General features: G+C 43.9%; 1 protein-coding gene across 1 annotated transcript; it reads left to right on the top strand.

Annotated features, from left to right (window-relative positions):
* Positions 1 to 6151: 6151 nt before the first annotated feature.
* On the top strand, positions 6152 to 7523 carry Hoxd1 (homeobox D1). Its single transcript, XM_013028776.1, has 2 exons — positions 6152 to 6809; positions 7189 to 7523. The coding sequence occupies exons 1-2, from the start codon at positions 6152 to 6154 to the stop codon at positions 7521 to 7523; spliced, it is 993 nt and encodes a 330-aa protein (XP_012884230.1).
* The last annotated feature ends 3597 nt before the right edge of the window (positions 7524 to 11120 follow it).

Consider the following 11120-nt stretch of genomic DNA (forward strand, 5'->3'; position numbering starts at 1 on the left):
GTTTCACATCTACATTGTATTTTCTGCTTTGCTACTGATACATTGTGACCCTAAGCAATCCACTTAATCTTTCTGGACTTCAGCTTCATCAGTGAAACAGTCAATAAAGATAGCTACCTCATAGGTTTATCATTAGAGGTTGTGTGTGTGTGTGTGTGTGTGTGTGTGTGTGTGTGCATGTGTGTGTGTGTAGAGATGCATTATCTTTAGATCCTAGTGAATGTGCTATACAATGCAAAAACCTGGGGAAAACATGCTTCCACCTCCATCATGCGGATCAATACCTAGATCCTGGGTGGCAGAAAGAAGTAAAATTAAAAACACTATTTTACTGCTTCCTAGATATTGAATCTGAGCTACTCCTTAGGAGGAGGTCAGGTCAGATTGCTAAACCAGGTCCCTTGCTTTCAGAGGGACACTCTCAGGAGGATGCACACAGAAATGTGGGCTTGGTATTAGACCACTAAAGAGCAGTCCTCTTAGCAGATGTCAAAAAGCTTTTGTGCTTTTTAAATCATGTGTCTTTCTTGAGGGGGTGCCAAGCCCCCCACTTTGGACCTTCTTAAGCCCAGTGTGGAACTGCTTAGTACAGGAAAAAGCATTGGACATCTGATCTTGGCCATTTATATTAGATGTGACTACCAGTTGTTATATTTTCTGCATCAGAAATAAAGCTATGCACAACAGCACTATGAAATGATTAAATAAGATAAAGAGCAACATTTTGAGAGATGCTGTTAGGATAAGTAATAGGTATTTTTGTCTATTTACCAGATTGCCAAAAATAAAAATCTTTACACAGATGCTGGTGACTCATGCCTGTCATCCTAGCTACTCAAGAGGTAGAAATTGGGGATTATAGTTCAGACCCAGCGTGGGCAGAAAAGTTCACATGACTCTTATTTCCAATTACCATCAAAAAGCTGCAAGTGGAGTTGTGGGTCAAGTGGTAGGGCACTAGCCTTGAGCAATAAAAAGCTGAGGGAGAGCACCCAAGCTCTGAGTTCAAGACCCCAGCACTGGCAAAAAAAAATAGCATTCCATTGGTTTGGCAAAAAGTGTAATGGGGACTCCATGAAGTACTAGTAGAAAGGCAAACTGATATGTGTGTTTGCATGAGAAAGAGGAGAGAATGAGTGTGTGTCTCACTATGTAGATCAAACTGGCTTTGAATGGCTTTGAACTCAAGATATTCTTGCCTTGGTCTCTTCAGTGCTAGGATTACAGGCATATGTCACCATGCTTAGCTACTTTGATTCACCTTTGTAGTAGTTTAGCAAAAAGTAAAGTTGTCAGTTCACAAAAACATTTACTTCAGTAATTTTACCTCCAGGAATTGTCTAATAGGTAAGAATTTGAATGTGGGTTTATAATAGCAGGAGATTGAAAACAAGTAATATGTCTGTCAATAGGGACTAGCTAAGTAAATTTTAGTAGGTGTATTCCCCAATTCTACCACTAGTAGAATAGGACGGAGTTGTAAAAGGAGTTTTATTTGTATTCCTATGGGATGATCTTCAAGGTACAACAAGGAAAACAGTGTGGTACCATGGAGTCTGTCTAGGATGCTATCATTTTGTGTTAAAATTGTGGGGAGATTTGATTTACTCAGATATAAAGCATCTCTAAAAAGTTACACACAAACTATTCAAGTGGTTGTGTATGTGAAGGGAAACTACATGATTGTATACAAAGGTATTCACTGAATACCCCCTTTGAATCTTGAACAAGGCCAATGTAAATTTATTACCTATTTTTAAAGTAAAGAGACCAAATTAATGCAAGTGGAACTGACCTAGGTAGGCCTTTTGTACTCTAGGCAGTGAAATCAATCTTGAAGGACCTCTTGTTCTGTCTCTCCAAGGCTTTGGTGGTCAACCTCAATGAGACAGGAGGGAATCTTGTACCTCTGCCCAGGACACAGGAGCCTTGAGGTTGGACTACACAAGACTAGGATATGGGATTTAGCAAACAAATACCACTCGGGTCTTTTCTTTAGACCCACTGACTACAGTCCCCCAGAAAAGACAGCTACTCTACTTTGCTTAGGAACAAGACTGCAGAGAACAGTGCAGAGAAGTGACTACCTGACTTCTTTTCTTCTTGAAGACTGAGGAAAGGCAATGGATAGTGGAGTCAAAGCTCCATCATTTTTGGCAGGAAGGCATTGCCTTTAAACTTCTGAGTACCATTATTTCCTCCTTAAAAATTGGATGCAGTTTATTTCTAAGATGCATTCTAACTTTGCTATCTTAGACTATGAAAGGCCAGCCATTAGCCAGAGTCATAGATCAAGAGTCTTTTCATCCCCTGTAGATCTATGGGACTCAAATATAAGATAATTTGTGAGAAATAGAAAAAAATGAGAGCTGAATGACAGATAGGAGGAAATGAGAGTTGAAGACCCCATTCCTACTACTCCCCTCTTTCTACTGGAAGAGACCAATCTTTTTTTTTTTTTGTCGGTCGTGAGGCTTGAACTCTGGGCCTGGGCACTGTCCCTCAGCTCTTCAGCTCAAGGCGAGTGCTCTACCACTTGAGCTACAGCGCCACTTCCAGTTTTCTGGTGGTGTATTGGAGACAGGAGTCTCACGGTCTCTCCTGCCCAGGCTGGCTTTGAACCGCGATCCTCAGATCTCAGCCTCCTGAGTAGCTAGGATTACAGGCGTGAGCCACCAGCGCCTGGCTGAGACCAATCTTAATCTCTGGCATTACCAAAGCTAAGCTGGGGAGGTGTCAAGAAGCAGAAATAAACTCAGTGAAGCACTAATTGGCTAGCAAAAAAAAAAAAAAGGAAACAGCTAATAACCACTTCTTTAGGGTACTCTATTTTAGAACCATATCCCATTTAGACTCAGGTTTGAACTTGACATTGACCTCTTGGCCCTGCCACTCAATAGATGTTGGTTTACTTTACAGTTATACTCAAGCACCTGCTAGCTATGACCTTTCATGTTGTTCACAATCCTTCCCACAGAAACATCTCCCTCCTTCTCATATTCCCCCCTATACTAATCCCAAAGGAGAGAAATTTAAAGTGTGGTTCTGAAGAACCTTGCTGTAAGCTCACCCACGAGACTTCTTAAAAATAAAGACTCCTGAGTCAGACCTATTAGATTAAAATCTTTGGGACTGGGCCAAGGAATCTGCACTTTTAAACAAGCTTCTATGGTGATTTAATACAAAGTATTTTGAGGAGTCAATAATATAAGGATATCCTTAAGCCACCATTAGTCATAGTGGAGAATGATGCTCTGCCCATCCCCTCAAAAATTTATTGCATGCTTACCAGATAAGTCTCATCCACAAAACTCTCTGGGAAGGACACAGAACTCTGAACTGCTTTCCTCAGGAAGGGCCATGCTGTCTGATTTTTAAGAGGTTTGGGATTCCTGACCTCAGGATCCCTTTATCCTCAGAAGACTGAAGATGCTACAGAGAACTGCAGCAGAGTTTCATTTTACCTTAATCTGACATAAGATACCCTCCCATCCCTTATTTACTCCAACAGGCAAAACACCTTTTCTGCTGCAGGCTTATGGAGCCAAGCCTGAATGTGCTCAGGTATCTCCAGGGGTAGCACAGTAGGGTTTGGGGAAGGGGGTTACTGACTTTAAACACATAGAAGACTAGACGACCATTCTCTAGCACTTTGGTCTGGAGAAAAGAAATTGCAGAGATAAGAAACTTACAGAATAAGCAGAGAATGATCATGAAGGAGGGTGGCAATAAGTAGGGGCAGTTGATGTGATGAGCAGGATTGGAGATTTCAAAAGCATTCCTGCATTAAACACAACCTGGCAATTAGATCCTAGACTGTCACTGCCTCTCCCTGTCCCCTCCCCCCTACCAAGTGAACTCACAGGATCCTGATGGAGAGTACTTGCAGAAGGGCAAGTGTTCTTTGGGAATCAATGGCTTGCACAAGTAACAAAGCTAAGACATTTCTCTCATGCCCCTGAACATTTCAGACAAACTTCATGGTGACTAGAATATTCTTGACTCCATATTTCTATACATTTCCCTTCATAATATCTCCCAATCTCTCAAGTGATTATAGATGAAAATTGTTTTGCAGTAGGGGTTGGGATGTAGCTCAGTGGTACAGCAGAACAAACAGAAAAGAAATAAATCACAGGTAGAGATGGCAATTCTGAGTCTGGAGGTATGAGACGTGCCAAGGACTCAGATATTAAATGGAGTAAAGAGAAGGATGAACAGGATGCAGTTGTTTGTATGATTATCAGGGAACAGTGAATACCACCCCAACTGCTGTAACCCTCACTTCTGACCCCAACTTTCACCACAGCTGTGAAAATAATTTAAAAAATAAAGACTTATCTTTTAATACATCTGCGCTCAGTGAAAGCTAAATGTCCAAATGTTTATTCAGAGAAATATAAGGTGCCTGGTTCAAGGTTGAAGGGCTAAGATCAGCACTGGATTCTACTTCCCACTCAGTTTCAAGAATGGTGTAGAAATTCCGGGCAGCTGGAGCTTTGTGGGTCTCCTAGGCACGCCTAGTCCCTTTACCCCTTTAGCATCAGTCTACAATTTTGGTGTGGCTTTGTCTATTCTCAAGTCTGCATCCCTGTGGGGAACTGGCTGCCTGACTGTGATGGCCCCTATTCTCACAGTGGAATTCTAGGCAAGGGCCAAGAATTTCAGGACAAGTAGATCAGTAAAATAATAATAAAACCTTGCTTACCATAACTCAGAGGCTGTAATAGATCCAGTGTTCAAGGGTACTTGAATAAACTAAGACTAGACTTTTTAGATTCTTCATTCATACAAGGTTTTAAGAAACCACCCCCTTTCATGACAGCTGTGTGTAAATAACTTCAACGTCTTTAGCATGGTATTTTCCTTCAGTCAAAAAGAGGAAAACATTAAAAGAAATGCTCGAGGAAGTTAGATAGTTTGTCAATGTAAAGCATGTCTTTGTAACCCTTCTACTTTTCGTTTCCTGCGCCAGTTGCACTTTTATTTCCCGTCTCTGTACACTCAGTAAACAAAACCGTATTATCAAGGGAAAGACGTGAGCCCATTAACATTGTGAGCCCTCAGATTTCACTCGCTAGAGACAACGCAGCACTTATCTGATGCAACAGAAGCTTTAATTGCTTCAAGGTACCAGCCTGTCCAAGCCTCAGAGATCTGCGGGGCGGGGGGAGGGGGGGCAGCCCAGGGAAGCCTTTGCGTCCTAGAGCCGAAAGTCTCAGGTAAAACATCCAAGTGTGGATTCTTTATGCTAACCACCTACTCCGAAGAGGAAATTTGCGAGACTTCCCTACAAGCGACAAACTTTATTTTCTGTTCAACTGCAAACCTGGCACGGGCCGCAGTCGCCCCCATCCCGCTGCCAACAATTGGAAGGAGCAGAGCAAGCTAAAGGGAATGCTGCTCGGTCACTCGGTAGTCACGAAGTGAAGATGTGCACAAGCACTTACAGCTATCACAGAAAAGGTCTCTAGAGTCGTCGGGAAGTCAGAAAACCGGGGAATTCAAAGATCTGCTCCAAGTTTAGGGGCAGTGCCTAGAAAACAAAGCGTCCAGGACTCCAAAAGAAAAAAAAAAAGCAGAATGGAATAACTTTACTTTGCTAGGAGAAAGGCTGGGAGCAGTGCCCACAAGCCGGGCGCCCACAAGCGGATCTCCTTTAACCCTTTGCAGGCGGTGGCGCCTACAACCAATCCACACCCCAGGAGTCACCCGACGATGCACTGGAGCAAGCTCCCTCCCTTGGCGCTTAGCCTGCTTTTCTCCCCACACTCGCCAATACCTGACCCAGGAGCTGGACTCCTGCTTTTTCCCCAGGGCTGGGGAATGGAGGATGGGATGGGGGGTGGGGCCTTGGGCAGCGGCCCCCTGGCAGGTTTGGCTAAGTTGGCTGTGGGGCTGCGGAGCCAAGAAGTCCGCACCCTGGAGGTGCGGTGAAGGCGCCGATTGGCTGGACGGCGCCACGTGGCCCTCCCCGCCGATATATTAGGCCACTATTTACCTCCCGTTCCGCTCGCCGTGGCTCGGTGAGGGCAGCTGGGGTAGCGAGGAAAGGCGGAGGAGTCGGGGCGGACGGTGACGGTCCGGCCCGGCCCCGGTGGGGTTCCGCACCCCAGCCCTAGCCTGCGCCCTCAGGACAGTGGCTAGAGCAATGAGTTCCTACCTGGAGTACGTGTCGTGCGGCGGCGGCGGCGGGGTCGGAGGCGAGGTGCTCAGCTTCGCACCCAAGTTCTGTCGCGCCGACGCCCGACCCGTGGCCCTGCAACCCGCCTTCCCCCTGGGCGGCGGCGACGGCGGCGCCTTCGTCAGCTGTCTGCCTCTGACCACCGCCCGCCCCGCGCCTCCGTCCCCACCCGCTCCCTCGCAGCCCTCCGCACCGCCCCCGGCCGCGCCCCGGTACGCAGCGTGCACCCTGGAAGGGGCCTACGATCGGGGCGCCGCACCTGCCGCGGCGGCGGCGGGGGGCGCGGACTATGGCTTCCTGGGGTCTGGGTCGGTGTATGACTTTCCGGGTGCGCTCGGGAGACCGACCGAGGACAGCGGGGCGCACGTCCACTATGCCACCTCCGCTGTCTTCTCCAGCGGCGGCTCCTTCCTGCTGAGTGGCCAGGTGGATTACGCAGCCTTCGGAGAGCCTGGTCCCTTTCCGGCATGTCTCAAAGAGCCAGCCGATGGCCACCCCGGGGCCTTCCAGACTGCATCGCCGTCCCCCGGCACCTATCCCAAGTCCGTCTCTCCCACGTCCGGCCTCCCCACTGCCTTCAGCACGTTCGAATGGATGAAAGTGAAGAGGAACGCCCCTAAGAAGAGTAAGTACTGGGGCGTGGGGTGGAGGTATCCAGACCTGGAGTAGTAGCCCTCTCGGCGGGACTGCGCTGGGATTGAGTCGCCGCTGTAGCTTCAGACGGAGGTTTGAGCGCGTCCAGAGGCCTTAGAAAGGCAGGCCAGTTCCATTAAACATCTTCCAAGACCAGGCTAGGAAACAATGTCAGGTTTTGGGAAAAGTAGAGGAAGAAACGCTCGGTGGTGTCTTTCTTCTGGTTCAGTGGTGTCCAAAGAAACCCGGGAGGGCTGCGTTGTGACTGGCTCTGACTCTTTCGTCCCACTGCTGGCTCATAGTCTGTCTCCATATCTAGGTCCCCCCCCCCCATTCCCCACCCTGGCTGATGACTTATTCTTGCATTACAGGCAAACTCGCCGAGTGTGGAGCCGCTAGCCCCTCCAGCGCCATCCGTACGAATTTCAGCACCAAGCAACTGACAGAACTAGAGAAAGAGTTTCATTTCAATAAGTACTTAACTCGAGCCCGGCGCATCGAGATAGCCAACTGCTTGCAGCTAAATGACACTCAAGTCAAAATCTGGTTCCAAAATCGCAGGATGAAACAGAAGAAAAGGGAACGAGAAGGTCTTCTGGCCACAGCCACCTCTGTGGCCTCTCTCCAACTTCCCCTCTCAGGAATGAGCCCTGCCCAGTCTGGCAGGAACCCGGGGAGCCCTTCGCAGGCCCATGAACCTTCGTGAGGTCCGCTTTTGAGACAGAGGAACTTTGGCCTGCAGAAATCACAGGACGACCCTACACTCTATACAGATTTAGGAACTGTTTGAGATGAAAGTGGGCCTGGGCAGAAATTCGTAGGGATTCTACGTTGGAAAAGAAATATCTTAATTGGTTTCTGAGTTCCAGGCTGTGTGTATACAAATATGTTTGATAACTCTTAAGCGACTAGTTTGCATATTATTTGTGTCTTATCAAGCAAAAGGTGTCCAGTTGCTGGCCTAGCTGTGCTACTGTGTTGCCTAACATAAGTCATATGCAATTCTTGGGTGCAGAGTGGCAAGCCAGTTCAGTTCTGTCCGCTCTAGGATGTGATCAGACTAACACCTGCCCTGATTTCTTCTGGGTTTATTAATTTAAGGAACAGGCTACATATATTCAGTTTCTTGAGATGACCAAAGCTAGTTAGGGTCTCCTTGATGTAGCTAAGCTGCTTCAGTGATGATCTAGCTGCACATTTGCACTCCAGTTTTGTTTTTCTTTAGAAAAGCAGTTTCTACCTCTCCATGTGCCTGAGTGAAGATGCAATCTCTGTTTAGTTGGTAGTTGAACAGATCTACTTAGTGGGTAAAGATTAAAACCTGAACTATACTTTGACATCACTTACTCAAACTTGAATGTAAATATATACAGTATGTATATTTTTTTGAAATATTTACTTGCAGTCAACTTAAATGACATTCAATGTCAGACATAGCATGTCAAGAGCTTGAATTCTTTTTATAATAAAAGTTACAGAATCAACTTATTATACTTCGTTTTCCTTACAGTCTTTTCATCTTGATTCTTTTAAAGAGTTGATTCAGTTTCTTTGACTTGGAATTTCTTGACTCTACCATGGGAATTTGGGCACATTGATGTCTTAGGCACACAGAAAGTTAGAGATGATTTTTTTTTGGGGGGGGAGGTTGGTCGTGGGGCTTAACTCTGGGCTTGGGCGCTGTCCCTGCACTCTTCAGCTCAAGGAGAGCGATTTACCGCTTGAGCTACAGCGCCACTTCCTAGTGGTTTACTGGAGATAAGAGTCTCATGGACTTTCCTGCTCAGGCTGGCTTTGAACAGTGATCCTCTGATCTCAGCCTCCTGAATAGGTAGGATTACAGGTGTGAGCCACCTCGGCATGGCTTAGAGATGATTATATGCCATTTAAGGAGAAAGTTACCCTGAAAAATATACAGGTAGGGAAGGAAAAACTTTAAGTGTCCTGGTTTTGTGTGTAGACTACACATTAACCTTCAGTGTCCAGGAGGACACTCAAGTAAATTTGTTAGTTCTCTTGTGGTTTGTCTTCAGAAAAGAGGAAAGGTGACCTGAAGACTGTGTCTTGTTTAGGGTTCCCGAAAAAGTAGACAGTTGCATCTCAGAAGTCCTCAGTTGGCTGAATTCCCATTTTCAAAATCAAGAATTACAAAGGAGACAGGAGAGGCCAAGGATGCCAGTAGCTAGAATTCACCACTTCCTGTAGCCTAGTCTAAGCATCTGGCTGAGAAGCACAGAGTGACTTTCTGTTTTTAAAAATGAAATATTTTCAAATGAATTTCTTAAAAGAGGTATAAATACAGCATTTAAAAGATAAGACTATGTAACTTTAGAAAAAAAAAAGAAGTCCCACTAAAGCTTCTAATCTTATTTCTACTCACCTCCCCAGTTCACATCCCTGAAGGTATTCATAGTTGACTAGCCTCTGTGAAACCTTGCAGATAGAAGTACAACATGAAACACATCAAGTGATACTTCAGATATTTTATCAAGTAATTTTCTTCACTTTATTCTTATATCTTTAAGTTTTTTCCATAGTTCAACAGACCAGCTCAAAAACCCAAATAAAGCAGATACAAACCTGAGCTCTTGTTTTAGTGAAATTTCTAGTTAGAAGTCTAAACAATAGTGAAGGGTCACTTTTCCTGTAAAGCAGCAATGAGCTTAGTTATTATAGAAGTTTCAACTACACTTAAATTCTTTTGCACAATTTAATGGAGTTGAAGAAATAAAACCATCAATTCTAACAATCTAAGCTGATTAGAAGGAAAAGATATCACTTTAAAAAGTTGGTCTGTCAATACTATCTTGTGTTTTATGATGGCTCCTTCAATAATGTGATGCTAATGGGATCTTGTTTAAAACAACAGTTCTCTCCTACTTTGAGCCCTGCAGCCATTTGAAAAGATGTCAGATCTGTTCCTTTTCAGTCACCTCTACCTTCCCCTTGAGTGATCTTTGACAGTACAATATTTCCTTTTTGATAAGCTTTCAAATGTTCACCTAAACAACAACAACAACAACAACAATAACAACATACCAACACACTTGGTCATTTGCTTTATCTACCTGCCACCCTTTCTCAGAAAAAAAATGAAGCTTTTCCTTTTGAAACTAATACTAGCACTTAACAGCCCTGTTGGATGGATATCTTCCTTGATGAAGGTGGCTATTTTGACATTCATATAATGCTGTTCTATGAATCAGGCCAATATTAGCTATTTTTGACCAACCCCAGGGATCTTTAAAAGCTTTCTTAATGCAGATCACTGTACAGCTATATTCAGTATTAGGAAGCGTCCTGGCTGGAGATCAGGAAGAACTACGTGACCCCTGGAGGTCTCTTCCAGCAGTGAAAATACTACAGAAACAATTCAACATTTTCTACATACTATACTCTAATCCTATCATTGGAAGAGATTTCAGATCTAAGGAAGGAAATGTAGTCAATAGGATTATAGTGACACTGCATTTAAACAGTAAAAGTAGATTTAATTTTATTTAATGCATTGTAGCATGTGGATCACTTATAGAACATTTCCTTTCTCCTTATTTAGAACCTTGTATCATGTTGTGTCAGATCTCCATGCAATATGAGGTTGCTATGCAAACTAAGCTACTAAAACAATCCTATTTCTATTTTACAAGATTTCAAACTGAATGTGTTTATCCACTCTCCAGTTAGAAGAATGAATACACAGTAGACAGTTCTGGCTGTTGTATAATTAACAATTCAATGTTCCTTTGTTTTCACATAATGACTATGTGTCTACTTTTCTGGATTGAAAGTAATTGAGAGTAAAGTAAAAGAAAGCATTTAATAACAAAAATTTCTGTAACTTGAATGATAGCAAATGAAGGCCTTGTTGATGTAAAAACCTAAAACAGCATTACCTCCATTTTCCAAAAATTGTATGTGATTTTTTTTCTGTCTCATACTCAAAAATGGTAAGGCCCAACACTAGAGAAGTTATGTCTGATTGTCATATCTCAAGAAAAAAGGAAGCAGTCTCAGGAAAGTTGCATTAACTCTGAAATTCTTAATTATTTTTTATGGCCAAAGAGATGTTCGATATTTGCTGAATATTGAATTTGAAAACCTCAGGATCTAATCAAGTTCAGAAAGATGTTTAGTCTAACCACAGACCTCTCAACAAGAAAAATGTCCATTGTTAAAACTTTATTTGTGGTTTTAAAGTAAAACCATGGTGGACATACCTCACAAATAATGATACATCTCCATCTGAATGGAAATCAAGATATCATAGTTTTTACATCTATCATTTTTCTAAGACATGAAAATA

The sequence above is a fragment of the Dipodomys ordii genome, unplaced genomic scaffold (assembly GCF_000151885.1).
Source record: "Dipodomys ordii isolate 6190 unplaced genomic scaffold, Dord_2.0 Scaffold5, whole genome shotgun sequence".
In the NCBI taxonomy this organism is placed as follows: domain Eukaryota; kingdom Metazoa; phylum Chordata; class Mammalia; order Rodentia; family Heteromyidae; genus Dipodomys; species Dipodomys ordii.